Below are 24,461 nucleotides of genomic sequence, written 5' to 3' on the forward strand. Positions count from 1 at the left end.
ACAAGACACGCAAGTTTTTGGAACATTGTACTTGTCTTCTGTTGGAAAACATACGAATCTTATGAAAACAGAGAAAGGACATTGCAATCAATGCATGTCTTAAAATAACTTATTCATGCAAATTGAAGCTATGGTTTCCACATCCAAAACTATTTAACGGAAGATTGGTGAATTTACTCTTTAACTATTGACATAAATAATTAACCGTAAAATTATTTAAAAAAAAAAAAAAGAAAAAAAAAAAGCGGTTTGAATGAATATTAAACAGAAATTAAATCGATATTAGCATTATTTTAAAGGTATCAAAACATATATAAGTGCATTAAAAAACTTTTTATGTTAAACATTAATCTTCTAGGTAAATTAACAAAATTTGATAAAAGTGGGGAAACAAGTTCATTAATCAAAATTTTTTTAAAATGAAACACTTCGAATTATGGTATTAAAAAGCAATGCATTAACAAATTTAGTGTAATTTGACGAGTTACTAGTGATTATACTAAATTAAGTAAAAGAACATAGCTCTACTTTTTAAAATTCGATTTAGTGTTAGTGTACACATAGTTAATACGTTTCTCATAGACCACATCCACATTGTGTAACAAAAGTCGTTAGCCACATATGCTATTCAATAACAAATATTTACCCAAAATTTAAACCTCAAAAACAACGTTTGACTTATTTAATGTTTTTTATTACTATCCACATTGACCAATGATTTTGACTGTGGTGGCTCAATATCTTCCAAAACACTTGTACCATCTTGTCTCTGCAAAATTCGAATTAAAAAAACATATTAACTTTGACCATAAACGTTGACTAATAAGTAATTTCAAGAATGATTCCATATATCTAATAAAATTAACCATTTTTAATTACAAAATTAATATCACCTTTGTAGCCAGACCTTGAGATGCCATGAGATCATAAAACGCACGCATTAACATTTCTTCCTCAACCTACAAAAAGACTAAATGATTAATATTCCTATGATATTTTCCATGTTTTTTTTCTTCAAAATGCCAATTTTACACTTTAGTTGCGTGTTATAAAAAATGGAATGGAAGTCAATTATAAAAACTAAAGAATATTTTAACTTTATTTATATATAAATCAAGATTAAGAAAAGATGTGTTACCTGAAGTTTATGTAATTCATGTGACATTGATCTATAAGCATCCATGAGGAGTTCATCCTGTTTCTCCAAGTGTCTACATATTAAAGTTAAAGAATAATATTATTATGTACTGTTATTAGTCATTTTTGATTAGAATATATTTCAAGAAAACTTACTTTAACATCTCTCCTGTGTATTTAGGATCCATCAAGTGCAGATTCTGAAAGAAAAAAAAAAAAAAACAGTTCTCAAAATTAGGGATGACCTTCAAGCATTGTTGATCAAATTAACATAAAATAACATGTGTTACATGAGAAATTGTATCAGAACAAGATAGTAATGTGAATAATATGTGGAAAGATAAATTTTTATGCATAAAATCTTTGATCTTGTTCTATGATTTTCTTGTTCTTGATCATGCTTCAGTTTAGATCGAATTCAGTGATGGGTTAGTAATACAATCATAGCTCCAAATACGAATGCAATTTCCTCTGTTTTCAAAACAATGTCTTACATAAAATACAATTTCAGAAACTACTTGTAAAAAATTAGCCATGGAAAAAGAAATTATAAGTCATTATATTGTAAAGAAATCAGTTATATCAAGAAAGAGTCGGTAGGAGAATATTGGGGACAGGGTAAGGGATATCTGAAATTGCGATTTCTTTACGTATTGCCAATTTTGACCAAACAATTAACGAATCAGATCTAAACACACATGAAATCAATCTGTAATCCGACAAGCATACAATAACGAAGATTGCTATAATACGTACTTTAAGAGAGGCGAGGATCTTCAGTACCCAATCAAACGACTGCGCAGAAGTCGGCGGTGTCGGTTGCTTCGGTGAGAAGGAGGGCGGCGCCGGTGGCTGCAGGGAAGGATGATGTTGAAGATGGAGGCTGCTGTGGCGCCGGTGTTTCGGAGGCGGTGTGAACCAAATAAGAAGAAAATATATAACGATGTAGGGAAAAATCTGAAATATTGAATATTATATAATATAACAAATAAAATGTTAATAAATTTCAAATCATAAATATAAATAAAATTAAATGACATAGATGAAATAATATATTAAAATAACTATTACTTTGATCTAAACAAAAATTATTAGTTTATCTAATAACTAGTTTATAACCTCTGATAACCACGGTTATAAAATTAATCAAACTTTCGTATTAAAAAATCAAAATTATTAATCAATTATTTTAAATAAATTATTACTTAAGAGATATTTTTTAGTTATATAAAATTATAATCGCTGATTTAAATAAATACGTGGAGTTATATCATTTTAAAATTTATATTAATTTTATTTTATTTTTTAATCTAATGTTATTAATTTAATATAATTAAATGGAGAAATATTAAATTTTGAAATTTAAAATGAAAAATCAGTTATTAATTTAGTAAAATTAGAATGAGAAATTTGAAATGAATAATTAATAGGTTGACAAATGGTATGATAAATGATATATAACATTAATGAGGGGTTCTAATTGCATGACAGTTGTCAATATGAGATTAAACCTGTTCTTTTACTAGGTATGAATAATAATACACGGGTTTATTAAAAAAAAATATTTATGTCAGGACATTGCTGTTTTTTGGTATAAGAAACTTATTCTCTGCATATATATACAACACATAGTTAGAACACAAGTATAAAAAGTTTGGATTTAAGGTGAGTGTAGAAGCCGGAAACAATTTTCAGTCTGTAGACATTTCACGTTAATAAAAAAGGAAACTGAATAAAAATAATCAAGATGAGCTGAGCTATTTAAACAGATGGGACTCAAAAATAGAATGGTAGTACCAAATTTGAATTAAAGTAGGAAATAACAACCAAGTTTGATCACACATATCTAATATAACAATGTACTTTATAAGTTCATTGATTTTTTATAGTTGTATTGCAAAATAAGATATTTTTTTCAAAGAATTTCAAACCTGAATGGAAGAAATAACTAAATTACCGGAAACAACTGAAAATATGATGTTTTAAAAAGCAAATCAATCAAAGTACAAAATACCCACCAGTATAATCGAAGAAATGGCGGCCAACCTTGTGTAGAAGCTGCAAACAATTAAACATTTTGTGGACATTTAACATTAATAAAAAAAGAAAATGAATAAATAAACATGAATATAACATCATAGATTTATAATATATTTGATAAAATCAAAATTTTATTAATGGTCAGATCAGTCAAACATCAAACAGTAAACTTTCTCAAGGAATAATTGTTAAAAATCAAAAAATTATTAACTAAAATGCTATATTCTTCATATTACTCCATGAGCAGCTAAATTAAAGGAAACAAATGGAAATATGATGGTTTAAAAAACAAATCAATGGTAGTACAAAATACCCACCTCTCTATGAAAGTTTTTTCAAAATGGCCTCTAGAAAAATTATGTTTCAAAATAAGAACATAACGTCTATAAGCATTTTGGATATTGATGGCCTAAAGTCATTTAAGGTATATAAGTATTTTGCCGGTAACGGCAACCTAAAACTATATTTAATTTAACAAAAGTTTTAATTTTTAAGCAAAATAGCTTTTTATCAGGTGTAGATAAACAGTATTAAGGAGAGGCTTATGTAGCACTTTGTTCGACGTCTTTTTAAGCTTTAAAAAAGGTGGGACTTGAAGGGCTGTTTGCATGTTTTAAGAAATTATGCAGTTTTCAGTAACATGGTGCTCTTATTTGTTTTTAGGAATATGAACAAGAGGGTATCAACTTGAAAAAGTTAAGACTTTGTGTAGTATTCAAGTCTTCATTGTTACATAATTAGGTTTTTAAATGCGAATTCTTTTAAAAAAAAAGTTAAATATGAATGTCTAAAATTCAAAAGTTAAACATTAAAACATATATATATATATATATATATATATATATATATATATATATATATATATATATATATATATATTAGTATTGATAAGTGAAAACATGCATAAGAAAGTGCTATCTCTATCAGTCATTTAATCAAACAGCTTGCCTGCAAACATATTCCATTTAAAAACACATAAGATTTCATACATTTGAACATCAAACATAATTACCGAATCAATAGCAAATCAATTATCAATGAAAGTAAGAAATCACCTAACAGAATTCCAAGGAAGAACTTGAACTTGACGATTGATATTAAAAAAACATACTACAAAAATATCGTATGTGATAATGTGAAGAAGGAAATCACAGGAAAACAAAACCTTTTCGATAAAAAAGAAGTCTACCAACAAAATCAATCGGTGATTTCAAAGAAATCAAAAAATAAGGAAGAAAAATGGAACCTGTTTGGGTGCGACGGCGATGTAGCTATCGAATGTCTCTGGCCGGTATCTTGATCTTGTCTTTACAGGGGAGTGACGGCGAGTAGGGGAGAGTCGACGTGAGAAGAGAGGCGATGTTGTCAACAAAGATATGTTTTTGATTGAATGATTACAATATAATAGGGAATATAACTTAAAAGATATGTTTTTGATTGAATGATTACAATATAATAGGGAATATAACTTATCAAGGTAATTAACTTTTCGCTAATGTTTACATCTGGATAATTATCTTTTTTTCTATATATCTAGGTAACAAACTTTTTGGAAGTGTTCACATATGACCATTATGACCTGTTATAGCAGGTTAAATCCTAGATGTGAACGCTTTCAACAATTTTTGTTACCTAGATGTGTAAAAAAAAAAATAGTTACCCAAATATGAACAAAACGAAAATTAAAAATTAAATTACATGAATGGTCCCTGTGGTTTGGGGGAATTTGTGGTTTTGGTCGCTAATATATATTTTTAACTTAAATGGTCCCTACTGTTTATTTTTGTTGCGCGTTTGGTTCCCGTCTTACCTAAAAATACTATTGTGCCCCTATTAATTTATTTTTTAAATTAATTTTATTATCTATGTATTTATTTTTTACATATTTAAAAAAATTAATAGACCACACATATTTGTATCTCCTCGGATGATCTCTACTGTTTATTTTTAATTAAATTTTTTTTTTAACTCGGATGATCCTTACTGTTATTTTTGTTACGCGTTTGATGTCTGTGTTATCTAAAAATAGTATTTTTCCCTTATTAATTTTTTTAATTAATTTTCTTATTTATGTATTTATTTTTTATAAAAAAAATTAATATACCCCACATATATGTATCTCATCACCGTAAACCTGAAACCACATTTGAGAAATTTAATTTGAGTCTTACCATTCACCATCTCATCTCTGATCCTCCCAATCTTCTATTTCTTTTCCATCTTTAGTAACATCGACGTCTTCACCGTCTTTTTTTTTGGTACTTCAACTCTGACGAACCAACACCATAACCTACTGTCTCTTCATCTTTAGTGGGTTGTGGTGTTGATTCGACGGAGTTGAAGGACCGAAAAAAGAAGTGATGATGAAGACGTCGATATCACTAAAGATGAAAAATAAATAGAAGTTGAGAATGATGAAAGATGGGATGGTGAGGAGATACAGATATGTGAGGTCTACTAATTTTTCTTAAACATATAAAGCATAAGTACATAAACAAGAAAACTAATTAAAAAAAATTAATAAGGGGACAATAGTCTTTTTAGGTAAGACATAGACCAAGTTCGTAACAAAATTAAATAGTAGGGATCATCCGTGTTAAAAAAAATTAAATTAATTAAAAAATAAATAGTAGGGATCATCCGAGGAGATACAAATATGTGTGGTCTATTAATTTTTATAAATATATAAAAAATAAATACATAGATAAGAAAATTAATTAAAAAAATAAATTAATAAGGGCACAATAGTATTTTTAGGTAAGACGGGGATCAAACGCGCAACAAAAATAAACAATAGGGACCATTTAAGTTAAAAAAATAAGTTAGCGACCAAAACTACAAATTCCCCCAAACCACAGGGACCATTCATGTAATTTAATTTTTACTTTTCGTTTTGTTCATATTTGGGTAACTATTTTTTTTGTACACATCTAGGTAACAAACTTGTTGAAATCGTTCACATCTAGGATTTAACCTGCTATAGCAGGTCATAATGGTCATATGTGAACACTTCAAAAAAGTTTGTTACCTACATATGTACAAAAAAAAGATAGTTACCCAGATGTGAACAGACCGAAAAGTTAATTACCTTGATAAGTTATATTCCCCAGTATAATATTGTAGTTACAGAATGATAACCGAATGGATAGGCGAAAACGTATAAAAAATGTCTACCTCTTATAATAGTAAGCGTTTTGTAAGGAAAGGGTATCAAATAATAATAGAATGAATCGATCAATACTTTTAATGCATTAATTATAATTATAATTTTTTTATATAAATAAAAAAAAAACCAGAAAATTACACATGGAATTAGTTTAATTGAAAAATACCAAAAAATTACATGTGGCAAGAGGCCTAAAATATGACATGTGGCAAATTTTATTTTCTTTTATTAGGATAGATTAGAATATATATATATATATATATATATATATATATATATATATATATATATATATATATATATATATATATATATATATATATATATATATATATATATATATATATATGTTGGCATACAGTTACACGTTTCTACTGCTTCCACTGGTCTGATCAGTTGTGTATTATACTTTCATTTGTTTAAAGGATATTTATTTCCACTTTAATATAATATACAGTTTCTTATTCACTAGCTTATTTATACATATGTATTTCTAATATTGTGTCTGTTTTTACGAAATTAACCCTGAATTGGTATGTTAACTCTGCCAGCCCTCTATGCAATTGTTTGTTATTGTAATTAAATTTTTTACTTCCTATAAATTGTATCCGTTTGTGGTAAAGACTATGTGTCTTTCCAAAATTACCCTTCTATCAATAAGTTGGTGCTGCTGCCCCTCTATGGTAGAAAGTATTATATTTTCATTTGTTTTACGAAAATTTGATTCCCTTTTTATATAATATACTATTTATTGTGGAGTAGGTTACTGATATATATATATGTGCTTCAAATATTTTCTCTGTTATTCCGAAATTACCCATAAATTGATATCACTTCTGCATTTTATTTTTTGTTATTGTTACTTATTTTTTTAGGTTCCTATTGTATCCGTTTGTGGTACAGACATTTTGTCTTTCCAAAATTACCCTTCTATTGATATCTTGGTGCTGCATCCCCTAAGGTTTCTTTTCCAAAATAAAAAAATATCTCTTTCGTGGTATTAGGTATGTTAGAAAGATGTCACTCCAGACAACAAGGTTGGAGAATCAAGTTCAATTGTAAACGAATTGTGTAAATTTATAAATAGGATTTGTTGAATGTGTATATACAAAAATAATAACGTTTTAAAAATTATAAATATATTAATAAAACAAAATGTAAAAATATTGTTAGTTGTTGTTATTTTTCTTTTTTATCTTCCTATTGTTTCCGTTTGTAGTACAGATTATGTGTCTTTCCAAAATTAGTCTTTGATCGATAACTTGCTGCTGCTGCCCCTGTATGGTAGAAAGTATTGTATTTTCATATGTTTAACGAAAATTTGATTCTCTTTTTATATAGTATACTGTTTATTCTGGAGTAGGTTACTGATACATATGCACTTCTAATATTTTCTCTGTTTTTCCGAAATTACCCCTCAGTTGATATCACCTCTGCATTTTAATGTTTGTTATTGTTATTTTTTTTATTTACATTCCTATAACTTCTATCTGTCTGTGTTACAAACTATGTGTGGTTCCAGAATTACTTATTTATGGATTAGTTGTTGCTCGTGTCTGTGTATGGTAGAAACTATCATATTTTAATTTGTTTACACAAAACTTAATTCCCCTTGTATATAATATACGGTTTGCTATAGTGTAGGTTACTCATACATAAGTATTTCTGATATTTTCTCTGGTTTTCCAAAATTACCGCTGAATTCATATCACCTCTGTATGCAATTGTTTCTTATTTTTAATTTTTTTATATTTTGTCTCTTTTCCAAAATTACCCCTCATTGGATATGTTACTACTATGATCTGTGTATGCGGTTGTTTCTTATTATTATTATTATTATTATTATTATTATTATTTCGTCCTACAAATTCTATCTATATGTTGTTTCCAGCCACTGTATATTAACAGTGTTTGGATTCTATTCATTACTCTTATTTTCTATCTGTCCTTCCGTTACTATATCTGTAACTTACATTTTTGTTGCCTCTTCGTCGATTACGTTCATATTCATTATCTTAAATTTTTTATAGTTTGAGTCCATGTGTTATATGTAATATGTGTGATTGTTCATTGTAGCTGTTCCATTTTACGTTACCTTTTGCAATTCCTGTTTTACGGTTTTTCTTCCATATTTTGTTCATAACTGTTTAAGAGTTACGTTTGTATATATTTTCTGTGTTCGTTTTTAGTATTTTCTTTCTCACAGTTTAATACTGTTGGTTGTTTGTACAAATTTGCTGCTCTCAGTCTGTTATGATTTAAATATTTCGTGCTTTACAAAAAAATATCTGTTTATACCTATATCGTCTTTTATAGCAAATGTATTAACAAGTGTTAATTGATTTAATCTCTACATTATCACAGATCTCTATAGTATTGAATTCCAGAAAAGAGGACTTCCTCATTGTCATACCTTGGTGTGCGTGTCAGCATCAGATCGGATAAAAATAGGAAGTGATGTTGACAGGTATATCACAGCTGAACTGCCAGATCCAGTTAATGAGGCAGAATTATAACAAGCTGTATGATCCATGGTCCATGTGGACCACTTAACCAAAAGGCTCCATGTATGAAAGATGGTAAATGCAGTAAACACTTCCCTAAGCCATTTCTTCCTGCTACATTTTTTGACACAGATGGATATGTACGGTACAAACGTAGCTCAACTGCGCACTACACTAACCAATATGGACAGATTGTTGACAATGGATATATTGTGCCCTACAACAAAAGGCTTTGTTCACGATTCCGTGCACATATCAATGTTGAGTACTGTGGCTGGAGCATGATGATTAAGTACCTATTTAAGTATATTTCTAAAGGTCCAGATCGTGTTAGATATTGTATCCAAAAGGCAAAATCTTCACATGGATCATCCAGTTCAATGCCTACTGATAGCTCTCACAGATCTGCAAATGAAGATAATCGTCCTATAAATGAAGTCCAAAATTTTTTGGATGGGCGATATATATGTCCACATGAGGCAGCATGGCGGATTTTGGACTTCAATATACATCATCCACATCCACTTGTTCAGATTCTAACCGTTCATGAAGAAAATATGCAACAATTGATCTTCAAAGGGGACAGCTCCATACCCGAGGTTTTATCTAATCCAGTTGCCAGCATAACAACGCTACTTGGATGGTTCGAAAGCAACTCAAGGGACCCTAAAGGTCATGAATTGACATATCTTGATTATCCAAAAAGTTACAAATGGGATAAAATAAGTAAGAGTTGGGGTCGGCGGGTTTATGAATCATCAAAAGCGGTAGGCCGGCTAGTATTTGTACATCCGACATGTGGGGAATTATTTTACTTACGGATGCTATTATGTCACCAGAAAGGATGTACATCGTTTGATGACTTGCGTACCGTTTCTCGTACTGTTTACCCAACTTTCAGAGCAGCCAGTAATGCACTTGGATTGATAGGTGATGATATCGAGTGGTTGATATGTTTCACAAAGGCTTCAGTCTGGGCAACTGCATCACAACTACAATCGTTTTTCTGTCATCTACTGTTATTCTGTGAGGTTAGCAATCCACTTTTGCTATGGAATACAGCGTGTGATCAGATGAAAGACGATTATTTACATTGCCTCACAACTCAAATACCTGATAAGACAGTTGCTTCTGTTGCAGAGATAGTTGAACAACAATTGCTTCATGATTTAGAAGATACACTCCGTTCGGCGGTCCCATCAAAATCGATGGCAGACTTTGACCTTCCTCTTCCAGTTCCGTCAATGGATATGATTGTTGTCCTACGAAATCAACTGCTCTTGGAAGAAATGAGCTACGACAAGGAAGCACTACTGAAACATCACAATGATCTCCTACCAAAGCTAAACGGTGACCAGCGATCAGTCTACAACAAAGTTGTTACTTCCATACAAGACAAAAAAACAAACACTAATATTTGTCTATGGACACGGTGGTACTGGTAAAACATTTTTGTGGACAACTATTCTTTCACATTTGAGGTCGAGTGGCAAGATTGCTTTGGTTGTTACTGCTTCTGGATTCGCATCGCTTTTGTTACCCTTTGGCACGACTGCACACTCAAGGTTCAAAATACCTATCGATTTAAACGACAAAAAGTCATGTGATATAAAAAAACGCACCTTCCTTGGAGATCTTCTGCAACATACAACACTCATTATCTGGGATGAGGCACCGATGAGTGACAGAAGGTGCTTTGAATTTTTGGACCGTTCACTTAGAGATGTCCTGGATTGCGACGAAAAACCATTCGGAGGCATATCTATACTCCTTGGTGGTGATTTCCGCCAAACTCTTCTTGTTCTACCAAAGAGTACACGTTCCGAAATCATAGCATTAACTCTACCAAGTTCGTATTTATGGACATACTTTAGTATTCACTTCTTACATACGAACATGAGACTAGAGTCCTGTGATGCAGTACCTCACGGTACAATGTCCTCATCGGATTTTGCCACGTGGCTGCTGGCTATTGGTAATGGATTTATAGGTGTACCTAACAAAGATGACCCACAGGACACAAGTTGGATACAAATTCCACCTTCACTTCTAATTTCACCTTCCTCCAATTCCTTGCAAACCTTAATAGATTTTGTCTATGGGGATTGTACACTTAAGCAACCGACTGCAGGAGACCTTTCAGCAAGAGCAATAGTTTGTCCCACAAACGATTCAGCAGATGAGATAAACACTCATGTTTTAGAAACGGTCACAACAGCTGCGAAGGTATACAGTAGCACAGACTCCATGCAGCCAAATGGAAAACATACATCGGATTTGGAGGGGCTCTATCCAATTGAATACCTAAACCAACTAAGCTCTCCATGAATACCACTACACGACCTTTTACTTAAGGTCAATTGTCCGATAATGTTGTTAAGAAACATAAATCAAAAAGAAAGGCTTATGTAATGGTACCCCCTATGATTGTGTCACAATTGTTACCAACTGTTATCGAAGACACAATCATAACCGGTACATCCATCGGAAAACGTGTATATATTAAGTGATATATTATTATTATGTGTACATTATATGTATATTATATTTCTGTATTTACCCTAGTCAAAAGATCTAGCTGTACACTCCTAGATAATCTCTAAGTTAGTTTGTAATCTTGGCTATATATGCCAATCGTATCTTGTACTTGTAAAGCATCAACAATATACAACAAAGCATTTGCTTTATATGGTATCAGAGCACTCCTGCTCACACGAGCCAAATCGTTCCTGCCCTAAAATCAGTCAACAATGGCTTCTAAAACTCCCGCTCAAATCACTGCCTCCACTCATCTCACAATCAAACTTACGCCAAACAATTACCCGGTGTGGAGAAAACAGGTTGAATCAACCTTAATCAGCCTTGACCTAGATGGTCACCTCACCTCAGCACCACCAGCGACCACCCTCACAGACAGAGACGGAAAAATCATCTCAAATCCAGAGTATCGGCCATGGTACTGCAAGGATCAAATGATCTTCAGTGCAATTTTAGGGAGTTGCTCAGATTCAATCCAACCCCTGGTGTCATCTGCTACAACAGCCCGTGAGGCTTGGAATCGACTCAGTTCCAGTTACGCCTCTACTTCCAGGTCACGCATCATCTCCCTTAAATCTAAGCTTGTGAAAAACCCTAAAGGCTCTCGATCGATCACAGAATTTCTCCAGGATATGCGTGCTATCGCTGATTCCCTAGCCCTTGCCCAGAGCCCCGTCACCGAAGAGGACCTCATGGTCCATATTCTCTCACAGCTTGGCGACGAATATCACACCATTGCTGCTGCTCTCAAGGTACGAGACACTCCAATTGAATACTCAGAACTGTTTGACAAGCTTACTGACTTTGAACGTAGCCTCAAAGAAGCCCATCCTCCCTTCGATATCCTGCCTACCACGGTCAATTACACTACCCGCAATCAAGGATTCCACAATCGGTCATCCAATACCCACTCTTCCACTCGCCATACTCGATCTTCACCGCCCTTTCAGTCTCGTGGCACTCAACAGTCTCAATGGCATAACAACACCAATCCTGGTGGTAACCGAAACACCAAAAACAACCAGTTTTGTCAATTCTGTCACATTCCCGGTCACCTCACCAAGGATTGCCGGAAACTAGCACGCTTCCTCCGCGACAACAACATCACAACTGACAGCCACAGCCATCCACAGCCCACTGCCAATGTCACCACATCTTCCCCAGCCTCTCCAAAATGGATTTTTGATACAGGGGCATCCAATCATGTTGCTTCTGATCCTACATCCCTTCATCACGTATCGGAATACGGAGGACCCGATGAGATAGTACTTGGTGATGGTACCTGCTTACCTATTACACATACTGGTCAATCATATATTCACACATCTCACAAACCATTACTTTTATCTAATGTGCTTCATGTCCCTAAATTAAATAAGAATTTAGTTTCTGTTGGTGAATTATGTGACACTAATCTTGTTTCGGTGGAATTCTTTCCATCTCATTTTTATGTGAAGGATCTGGACACGGGGGCGCGACTCATGCGAGGAGAGAGAACTGATGGCGTTTACCTCACTCGGTTCCCCAAAACACGATCCATTCATGTCACCACCAAGACCTCACCACTTCTTCTTCATCACAAACTTGGTCATCCTTCGCGTCAAGTCTTCAAGCAATTAGTCTCTAGGTTAGGTTTTAGATTTCAGTCTGAGTCTAATGTTCATTGTTCATCTTGTTCAATTAATAAAAGCCATAAATTGCCATTTGGTCAAAATTCCTTTGTTGCTACAAAACCACTTCAACTCATTTATTCGGATGTATGGGGACCGGTACAAAAGTCTGTTGATAAATTCTCTTATTATGTCATCTTTGTCGATTATTTCACCAAGTATATATGGCTATATCCTTTGACTCACAAAAGTGACGTTGCTCTCATCTTTCCACAATTCAAAGTGTTAGTTGAAAAATTCTTCCAGCTACCCATTGTATCCTTATTTAGTGACAATGGAGGTGAATACATAGGTCTTACCTCATACCTTCAACAGCATGGTATATCTCACTACACAACTCCACCCCACACTCCTGAACAAAATGGCATTGCGGAAAGACGTCACCGGCACATAGTTGAAACCGGTTTAGCACTCCTCCATCATGCTCACATGCCATTAACCTTCTGGTCCCATGCATTCCAAACAGTCGTGTACCTTATCAACCGCCTTCCAACACCCCTTCTCCAAAATAAATCCCCCTTTGAATGCCTCTTTCACCAATCACCGAACTATCATAAACTACAACCCTTTGGTTGCCTATGCTATCCGTGGCTCCGTCCCTATACCACCTCCAAATTACAACCACGATCAGCCCCCTGTCTATTTCTCGGGTATTCATCATCTAAGTCTGCCTACAAGTGCTATGATACTCAAAACAAAAAATTATACCATTCCAGACATGTGGAGTTCATCCCCACAACCTTCCCTTATACCACCGAAAACCTTCCTGAAACACTCCCTACCCCTGATACGCTACTCAACCCACTCACACCTGAACAAAATCTTCTACATACTACCAACCTGCCCACCTCTTCAAATCCAGCAACGCCAACTACATCTTCCCCTCCTCTATTCACTACAGCTGATACTCTCCACCCAGAACCCATCACCGACACAACTAATCCACCCGACGAGGAACCAGCCACACCCACCCAACAACCACCGTCTCCCAGCACCTTCAATCCACCATCCCCAACAGCACCGCCACCTCCTACAGCCTCAACGCTTCCTGCTCATCGGCCTCGAAAACCCAACACCAAATATTACAACCAATCATTTGTTAACTCCACTACTTTACACCCCATTCCAAGCTCAATCGAACCAACCACCCATACTCAAGCCCTAAAAGATCCCCAATGGCGCACTGCCATGGACCATGAGTTCAACGCTCTCTTACAAAATGGTACCTGGGAACTCGTACCCAAAGCCTCCCACACTCCAATCGGATGCAAATGGATTTTCCGCATTAAACGCAACCCGGATGGTTCCATCTCCAAATACAAGGCCCGCTTAGTCGCCAAAGGATTCCTCCAACAACAAGGCAAAGACTACTTCGAAACCTTCAGTCCGGTCACTAAACCTGTCACAATACGCACAGTGCTATCCATTGCCCTCTCCTCTAACTGGAACATCCGACAACTAGACGTTAATAATGCTTTCCTTCATGGCACCTTGCATGAAGAAGTATTCATGACTCAACCTCCTGGTTATATTCATCCTGATTATCCTACTCATGTTTGCAAACTCCGTAAATCTCTCTATGGGCTCAAACAAGCACCTAGAGCTTGGTATCTCGAACTCACTTCCTTCCTTGTGTCGTTTGGCTTTCACAAATCCAAGGCTGATCCATCTTTGTTCATTTATAAATCCGGTCCCATCATTAGTTATCTCCTTGTGTACGTCGATGATTTTGTACTTACCGGCAACAAAAACTCCTTTCTTGACAAGTTCGTCTCCGCATTATCCAATCGGTTCTCCATAAAAGACCTCGGTGCCCTTCATCATTTTTTAGGCGTTGAAGTCATTCCTGTCTCTACTGGTCTCTTTCTTTCCCAACACCGTCACATCCATGATCTCTTACAACAATTTCACATGGATGGAGCTAAAGAAGTCACTACTCCGTTAAACTCATCAGCTCATCTCACCTTGCATGACGGCTCCCCCAGTACAGATCCGACACCGTATCGCCAACTTGTGGGCTCACTACAGTACCTTGCGTTTACACGTCCGGATATCTCTTTTGCGGTCAACAAACTATCACAATTCATGCATGCTCCTACTGACACACATTGGCAAGCTTTAAAAAGAGTTCTTCGCTATCTCAAAGGTACAATTTATCATGGTTTATATCTTCACAAGCAATCCAATCTCTCACTTTCAGCCTTCTCGGACTCCGACTGGGGTAGTATTGGGTGTGGTGGTCGCTCCACAACCGCTTATCTTTTATTCCTTGGCTCCAATATTATCTCCTGGAGATCTGCAAGACAAAAATCCGTATCTCGTTTGTCTACAGAGGCAGAATACAAAGCCCTTGCCAATGCTGCCTCCGAAGTTATGTGGGTTAAAAACTTATTAAGTGAACTTGGTATCTTGTTGCCTCAGTCTCCTACACTTTTCTGCGACAACACTGGTGCTACATATTCATGTGCGAATCCTGTTTACCACTCAAGAATGAAACATGTGGCCTTAGACTATCACTTCGTCCGTGAACAGGTACAAGATGGCTCACTTCATGTTCGTCATGTCAACTCTGTCGATCAGCTTGCAGATGCTCTAACGAAACCTCTCTCATTGGGTCCATTTCAACGACTACGGTCCAAGATTGGCGTATCCGATGGATCCTCCATCTTGCGGGGGCGTATTAAGTGATATATTATTATTATGTGTACATTATATGTATATTATATTTCTGTATTTACCCTAGTCAAAAGATCTAGCTGTACACTCCTAGATAATCTCTAAGTTAGTTTGTAATCTTGGCTATATATGCCAATCGTATCTTGTACTTGTAAAGCATCAACAATATACAACAAAGCATTTGCTTTATAGTATATATACCACGCATAAAGTTCATACATAAGTCATCAGATCTGCCATTCATCTTTTCGTGAAAACAGTTTCCAGTTAAGGTTTGTTATGCAATGACTATCAACAAGAGTCAAGGGCAATCACTACGTAAAATTGGTATCTATTTGTCACAGTCTGTCATCGCACACGGACAACTTTACATTGCCCTTTCCCGTGCAACATCACCGGATTCCATAAAGATACTAATAAATAACACTGACACAATGAAAACCAACATAACAAAAAATGTTGTCTTGAAAGATCTACTGCAGAAAGTTACTTTAATCGAGGTCTACAATATCACTACCTGTCCTACCTTTCATGAACCTTACTACTTTTTACTTTTTTCATACATTCTTTGCTATTCCAAAACTCTTTACATGTTTATTCACTTTTTTATATTCATCTGGATATACTACTGACCTCCATATCTTTTCTTATATTAGAGAGACCACACAAATGATGACGAGTATCTCAGAACTCAAAGCTGAAGGTATCGGAGGGCCCTTACAGGATAGAATCCTACGTAAATGGAAGCACGATGTCCGCCAATATGAAACCTGGTACCTGGCTGTTGTTGACAGATTTGTAAGTTCCTACCAAAACATATGACAACAAAATCGGTTGAAAATTGAAAAATTTTTAGCAAATGAAATATGTACCAACCAACATGCCATACCTGTTTACAAGAATACAACAATAACAATTTCTGAACATGAAGTTTCATGCAATTAAACTTCATATCAACCAAAGCATTACCAGTTGCCTTTTAATATTATCCAGGTATTCTTCACAATAAACAAGTTCATAGTACCAGTACTTTTTACATACTTATATTTCCTTCTAAACATACTTCATTGGTGTTCTATCAAAGATAAGAGTGTTGGTTTAATCCAGAGGGTATTTTGGGAAATTTAAGTTTATTTAGTAGCTTGACACTTTCAAAAGGCCATGTTGGCCATATTTCCTTTTCTTTAGGCGTAATCAAGAAGTGGGTTAGTTGCCCCATTAGTTTAGGAAGCATTTTCCTTGTTTTTCCATTTAAATATGTAGTCGATTTCCCAGTCAAGCATTAGAATGAAAATTCAGAAAATTAGCCCCACTTTGTTCTTTTCAATTCTGCAGTAAAGTGAGTTTTTGCCCCCACCTGAACAGGCCCCTCTTGTTCTTTGTGATTACCCTGTGAATAAAGCTCTTACCTTTCCTGTGTAAAAGACAATATTTTGGTATCAGAGCATAACCTGGTATATGCCCAAATACCAACCTCGTACACTCAACATGGGAGACAGAAATGAAAGGAACGAGAAAGACGGACCCATCACGCTGCACTACCCCATGCTCTCAAGAAGCAATTATGCTGCGTGGGCAATAAAGATGCGTGTTTTCATGCAGGCTCAAGGCGTCTGGGACGCTGTTGAACCCCGCAACCCCAATACGGCTGTCGAAGTGAAGAAGGATAAGATGGCCTTGGCGGCCATTTATCAAGGCATACCGGAAGATTTGTTACTCTCGTTGGCAGAGAAGCAAACGGCTAAGGAGGCATGGACAGCACTCAAGACTATGTTCATGGGAGCAGATAGGGTTAAGACTGCGAGAGTCCAAACCCTCAAGGCGGAGTTCGAACTGTTAAGCATGAAAGAAACGGAGACGATTGACGAGTTTGCTGTGAAAGTGAACAATGTAGTAAGTAATATAAGAGCTTTGGGTGATGTTGTAGAAGAAGATTATGTGGTAAAGAAATTACTCCGTGCGGTACCGTCCAAGTTTGTTCAAATAGCCTCTACTATTGAACAATTCGCTGATTTAGACAACATGTCAGTTGAAGAAGTAATTGGAAGATTGAAAGCTCATGAAGAACGGGTAAAGGGGCACAATGGGCACACAGAAAACACAGAAGGAAAACTTCTCTTGACTCATCAAGAGTGGTCTGATAGAGCAAAAAAGAAGAGAGATGAGGATCAGAAGTCATCCCAGCGAGACAACCGACCCAATAGCAGTTCCCGTGGCCGAGGGAGAGGTCGTGGGAGGAGTGGTACATGGTCTGGCCATGGTGGGCGGCGCGGTGGTGGCGCTCATCACAATAGAGGAGGGCGTGGATCATCAAACAATAGTGACAAAGAGAAGATACAGTGCTACAACTGTCAAGACTTTGGGCACTACGCTTTCCAATGCAAAAATCCACGCCGTGAAAGGAATCTAGAGGCCAACTTAACACAAGTACCAGATGATGATGAACCAGCTTTGTTGTTGTCTGCATACAACTCTGAAAAGGTGTTCCATGAGGTCTTTCTTAATGAAGAAAAAGTCACGCCAAAGCTAAGATCAAAAGGGGATGAAACAAGCAAATCTAAGGTGTGGTACTTAGACAATGGAGCCAGCAATCATATGACAGGAGAAGAAGAAAAGTTTCGTGAAATCGATAAGACCATAAAAGGATATGTCAGGTTTGGGGATGGCTCTAAAGTTCGAATAGAAGGCAAAGGAGCAATATTATTTCTGTGTAAAAATGGTGAACAAAGACTACTTCAGGAGGTATACTATATCCCAAGCTTATGCAGCAACATAATAAGCTTGGGACAGTTAGCTGAAGGGGGTGACAAGATACTCATGCATGGAGCATTTTTGTGGATTCATGACAGAACCGGGAGGCTGCTGATGAAAGTCACAAGATCAGCAAACCGTTTGTACAAGATAGCCCTGAATGAGATTGAAGGGAAATGCTTACTCAGCAGTGAAGAAAATGAAAGAAGTTGGTTATGGCATAACCGTCTAGGGCACGTGAACTTCACTTCACTTAGACATATGTCAGAGACTAACATGGTTCGTGGGCTGCCGTGTATTCGAGCCCCCTTGAGTCCATGCGAAGGATGTTTAGTCGGGAAACAAACACGAACCTCACATCCAACAGAAGCCAACTTCAGAGCAACAAGAAGACTCGAGTTAGTACACGGGGACTTGTGTGGTCCAATCACACCAGTCACACCATCAGGAAAAAGGTATTTCTTACTTCTTGTAGACGACTTCACTCGTGTTATGTGGATTCATCTCATGAACACGAAAGATGAGACTTTGGGTGTGTTCAAGAGATTTCGGGCGCTTGTAGAAAATGAAACAGGTGACAAGATCAAGACTTTTAGAACAGACAGGGGTGGAGAGTTTGTGTCCAGAGACTTCAGTAACTATTGTGAAGAAACAGGTCTGAATCGACACTACACGGCACCCTACACCCCCCAACAAAATGGGGTCGTGGAGAGAAGGAATAGAACAGTAATAGAGATGGTGAGAACAATTCTGAAGTTCAAAAGGGTGCCAGAGACATTATGGGGAGAAGCAGCAAGACATGCAGTGTATGTGCTTAACCGGGTGTCAACAAAGGCGTTAGAAAACACAACCCCATACGAGTGTTGGACCGGAAGAAAACCAAATGTTGAACACCTGCGGGTGTTTGGCTGTATCGCTCATGCAAAAGTCATGAAAGGCCATCTCAAGAAACTTGAGGATAGGAGCAAGAAATATGTATATCTTGGAACGGAAATCGGAAGCAAAGCATACAGACTGCTTGATCCCAACACTGGAAAGATTTGTGTGAGTAAAGACGTATGCTTTGAGGAAGACAAAGGGTGGATATGGGAGAAATCAGAACGATTTAAAGAACATGTAGGTTGTCCATTGGTTGTGGAAGGATTCAACGAGGAGGATGGTGAACAAGTACAATATGATGCACCTTCAGAAACTTGGGGCTTTAGTGAAGGTGATACCCCAATGGACTTCTTCAATATAAGTCAACAAGCCCACTCCGAAAATGAACAGATTCCAACAGAACAGGCCCACAACTCTCCAATAAACATTCCTTCGTCCCCACCATCTAACCTTATTACACCCACAAGTTCAACAGGATCAAATACCACCACCTCAGAATCAACAGGTGGTGGTGCACCAAAGAGATACCGCCGGTTGTCGGATATCTACAGACAAGAAGATGAACTCCTGCTCACTTTGGATCACGAGGAACCAAGCTCTTTTGAAGTAGCAAAGAGTAGTGTCGAGTGGGTAAAAGCCATGAAGAGCGAATTGAGTGCCATTGAGAAGAACAAGACATGGGAATTGGTGACACTACCACAGGGTCGAAAACCCATTGGTCTCAAGTGGGTCTTTAAACTGAAACGAGACCCAAAAGGAAACATCTTGAAGCATAAAGCTAGGCTAGTAGCGAAGGGGTATGTTCAGAAACAAGGGATCGATTTTGAAGAAGTCTTCGCTCCAGTGGCTCGGCTTGAAACAGTGAGAGTACTTCTAACTCTCGCAGGCAAAAATGGATGGCGAGTCCATCATTTAGATGTGAAGTCAGCATTCTTACACGGGAAGCTGGAGGAGGAAGTGTATGTATCGCAGCCGGAGGGTTTCGTTAAGAAAAACTCGACAGGTATGGTGTACAAACTGTCCAAGGCACTGTATGGTCTTCGACAAGCCCCTCGGGCTTGGAATGCACGCCTTGATAAGTACCTGAAGCAGATTGGTTTCAGAAGATGTGTTCATGAGTATGCAGTGTACATAAGAAAGTCGAAAGAAAACGTGTTAATAGTCGGGGTCTATGTTGATGACCTCATTGTCACTGGAGGAAATGAGGATGAAGTAAACACATTCAAGAAACAAATGAACCGGGAATTTGAAATGAGCGATTTGGGGCTGTTATCATACTACTTGGGTATCGAAGTGACTCAAGAAAAGAATGGAATCAACTTAAAACAAACAGGGTATGCTAAGAGTTTGTTGAAAAAGATGGGCATGGAAGAATGCAATGGAGTAGAGGTACCCATGGAGCATAAGCTGGAATTGACAAAGGATGAAGATGGCGAACCCGTAAATGCTACTGAATATAGAAGTATTGTTGGTGGTCTGAGATACTTATGCCACACTAGACCTGACATAGCATATTCAGTGGGAATTGTAAGTCGTTTCCTTGAAAGGCCTACTAAACTTCACTATCAAGCTGTGAAGAGAATTCTAAGATATATACAGGGAACTCTCAATCTTGGACTATTTTACCCTCAAAGCTCTAGAAAGAATGAAGTGATTGCATTCTCAGATAGCAATCACGCCCGAGACCTGGTTGACAGAAGAAGTACAAGTGGAATGGTGTTCTACTTGAATGAAAGTCCAGTGACATGGAGTTCCCAGAAACAGAGATGTGTTGCACTGTCATCGTGTGAAGCGGAGTTTATGGCAGCAACTATGGCAACATGTCAAGGAGTCTGGCTTCGTCGTTTGATCCAGGAGATAACAGGGGAAAAGCTAGGTCCAGTAACAATCCACATTGACAATAAGTCAGCTATTGAACTAGTAAAACATCCCGTATTCCATGGGAGAAGCAAGCACATAGACACCCGGTTTCACTTTATCAGAGAATGCATTGAAAGGGGGGATGTTGCTGTGAGGCATGTTGCAAGTCATGAACAGAGGGCTGATATCCTCACCAAACCGTTGGCAAGAATCATGTTCAAGGACATGAGAGAAAAGCTTGGAATGAAGACTCTGGATTAAGGGGGAATAACGAAAACAAATAAGGAACCGTTTGTCTTACTTATTCTCACAGATGAAAGGTATATATATATATATATATATATATATATATATATATATATATATATATATATATATATATATATATAATAACCATCAAACTACACTTATAAGTTCTAACATCACTGTTTAGCACCAAAAACAACCAAAATTTCAATAGTGGTAGTGACCTCGCAATAATCAATCTATGGAGAGAATGCATAAAAAATCCACATAAATTCAACTGTGCCGCCCTGGATCATGCGGCTACGCCAACCGTTGTTGCAGTAACAAACATAAAACCATCAAAATCTAATGGTATCCTCTTCTACATACTAGCATATATACATATATATATATATATATATATATATATATATATATAATATGACTATGACACTGTATCCTCTGATGCCCTTAATCACCAACTAACTTCCATACAGGAGCATTACGATATGGGTCATCACATGCTACACATATCTATGTGAATCCAGATATACCAGAGACAACGGCATTGATTAATTTGTAAGTGACATACATTACAGAACAATATTATCCTTCATATCATCGATATCATATACCAACAAGTATACGACCTCAGATTCACAAGACCCTCAAGGCCAGTGCCGGCACCATCTGGAACCCCCTCAACCTTACATGACATGAAACTAAAAACACGATCTGATCTGCTGGTAAGATGATATCACTAATACAACTTTTTACAAATACACACCATTTTGTACTCCCACAACCAGGTCACCTTTGCCTATAGGATAAAACATTCATGGTACAAGCTTCAATCAAGGACTTTCACTTCCAAAACACCTGGTACCAAGCAACATGTCCGATCTGCAAAGATCCGATTTTCATAAGAGGTTATGACTGGTACTGCAGTGCACATGGGCTGACTGAAAAACCAAACTACACGTAAGTATATACTCAATCAAACAAAAAACAACTCTTCACCAACTACACAATTTACAACTGCTCTATATCCATAGGTACAAATTGACAGTAACCATTACCGACACTACAGACACCATACCTCCAGTTGTATCCGAAACATCATGTCGAAAGTTGTTAAAGTCATCACTTGACAAATACATATCCGACGACCCCCACACAAACAGAAACAGACTGCCTGCAATCATCACCGATCACAAAAACAAACAAAAACAATGTTTATCCAAATGTTGAGGGCATCAGCACCTGACAACATCCGCTTCATAATAATTGACATCTATGACTCAACAACAACACCAACACCAGAGCCACCTGTTCCGACAACACCTGCCCTATCACGGATGACAAGAATGCGAAAAGATAACACATCAACTGAAGAAGATAGAACTCCTCAATCCATCGCACGTGCTCTCACCTTCAATCCACCATGTAATAACCCAATTTACCAATATCTAAGATAAATATATATATATATATATATATATATATATATATATATATATATATATATATTTTCCACAACGAATGCTAACACCTTTCCAATTCACCTATCACAGGCCCACCACCAGCAAAAAATCAAAAACGGAGCAGCAAATAGTAAATACCACAAAGCTGCACTTTTAACCCCATGTTTTGTTTCGAATGATATCATTATCGTTTTGTAACAAATGTGATAAACAAGTATCCTATGTATAAACACTCCATCACAACATCCTGCTATCGGAAACTATAATTAGTCAACACTGTTTGCATGCTTGTCCTAGAAGAAAAAATTTATTTCCTTCCTCTATTAATTAATAACTCACTTATATACAACAACACAATTATTCCCGACCTAAAAACAACTTTGGACAAAAAGACAAATATACCCAGTAAGAAAAACAAATTGTTACAAAATATTATTCTATTTAAACCTGAACAAAAGAAATGAAGGAAGTGAATCGTAAATCCCAGCACCAGTAATTGTTGTTCACTTTCTATCCGTTACAGATACAAAACAGCCACTATCTATTTCAAATATATAATTTAAATAACTTAAGTTTACTAATTTCATTGTCTAATAGTATCAATTTTATATTTGTTCCACATCAATAATAAACAATTGAATACCACACACAAATCCAACAATCACATCTATCAATTAAAGGAAAAAAGGTCACAGCAGCCACCCTATATCCATTACTTCCCAGAATAGTAATCAATTGTCCCTAATTAATACCATCCAACAACCACAATACTCCATTATAAAATCCCACAGCAAACTCATCGGCTTCACCAACAAACACAACACACAAAATATGGAAGTCATTATGCAGAACCAGCTGGAAACAATGTAAGAGTCGTTAGCCTTGGTCCAAAACACATTCACCAGCATCAACCAGTTAAGACAGAAAATGATAAAAGAAGCTCCTGAGGAAATGTCGTACATACATGTTGTCATCACGGAATCGCTCATCAACGACCTCGACAAGAACACTGTGCTGATGTTGGACATTTTCCAAAGCATGCAGAACAACATGAGCGCGGCAACAGACATCTGCAACAAAATCATTGAAGACCACCACACACCATGAACAAGAAACTCTTTCTAAACTTTTTGTAATCGAATGTCATTCAGACTCTTTTGTAATCGACAACCTTTATCACTTAATGAATATTAGCTTTTCCTCCTTATAAGTTACTCTCTTTATCTACCCTATAAGCATATTAATCGCCTTCTACACTTATCAATGTTTGTAATGACTTTCTGATACCCTCTGCCTCCCGCGGAGCGGAGGTTAGGAATCTAGTTAAAATTATTTATATAAAACAAGGGCATAATTTGAAACATGTTTACAAATTAAAATCAAAATTTAATGAGTCAACTATCTTAATATGAAAAATATTATAATAAGGTGTCATTAAGATCATTCTTTTTATATCCAACAAAGTAGTGTTATTATGGTGCATGTCAATCATAAGTAATATTGCATAATTTTAGAAAAATACTTAATATAT

The 24,461-nt window shown here is 36.2% G+C and overlaps 2 protein-coding genes and 1 long non-coding RNA gene across 4 annotated transcripts; 2 read left to right on the forward strand and 1 right to left on the reverse strand.

Moving 5' to 3' along the window:
• Positions 1–504: 504 nt before the first annotated feature.
• On the reverse strand, positions 505–4,522 carry LOC145011935 (uncharacterized). Of its 2 annotated transcripts, none has more exons than XR_013664331.1 (7): positions 4,424–4,522; positions 3,156–3,195; positions 1,921–2,094; positions 1,294–1,337; positions 1,139–1,211; positions 894–959; positions 505–769 (listed from the first exon to the last, which is right to left on the reverse strand). It is a non-coding gene; the product is annotated as an uncharacterized LOC145011935 (long non-coding RNA). The 2 variants fall into 2 exon arrangements; XR_013664330.1 differs by having other exon boundaries at positions 1,894–2,094; positions 4,424–4,516.
• A 4,390-nt stretch (positions 4,523–8,912) lies between these two features.
• Positions 8,913–10,292, forward strand: LOC145009439 (uncharacterized). The gene has a single exon (XM_078968134.1). The coding sequence runs from the start codon at positions 8,913–8,915 to the stop codon at positions 10,290–10,292; it is 1,380 nt and encodes a 459-aa protein (XP_078824260.1).
• A 490-nt stretch (positions 10,293–10,782) lies between these two features.
• On the forward strand, positions 10,783–11,175 carry LOC145009440 (uncharacterized). Its single transcript, XM_078968135.1, has one exon. The coding sequence runs from the start codon at positions 10,783–10,785 to the stop codon at positions 11,173–11,175; it is 393 nt and encodes a 130-aa protein (XP_078824261.1).
• Positions 11,176–24,461: the final 13,286 nt, after the last annotated feature.

Source organism: Lactuca saligna, chromosome 8 (genome assembly GCF_052625555.1).
Source record: "Lactuca saligna cultivar CGN05327 chromosome 8, ASM5262555v1, whole genome shotgun sequence".
NCBI classification, from domain to species: domain Eukaryota; kingdom Viridiplantae; phylum Streptophyta; class Magnoliopsida; order Asterales; family Asteraceae; genus Lactuca; species Lactuca saligna.

Bases quoted from the DNA above. Each gene is read 5' to 3' on its own strand.
- LOC145009439 (XM_078968134.1), top strand. From the start codon at position 8,913: ATGAAAGATGGTAAATGCAGTAAACACTTCCCTAAGCCATTTCTTCCT.
- LOC145009440 (XM_078968135.1), top strand. From the start codon at position 10,783: ATGTCCTCATCGGATTTTGCCACGTGGCTGCTGGCTATTGGTAATGGA.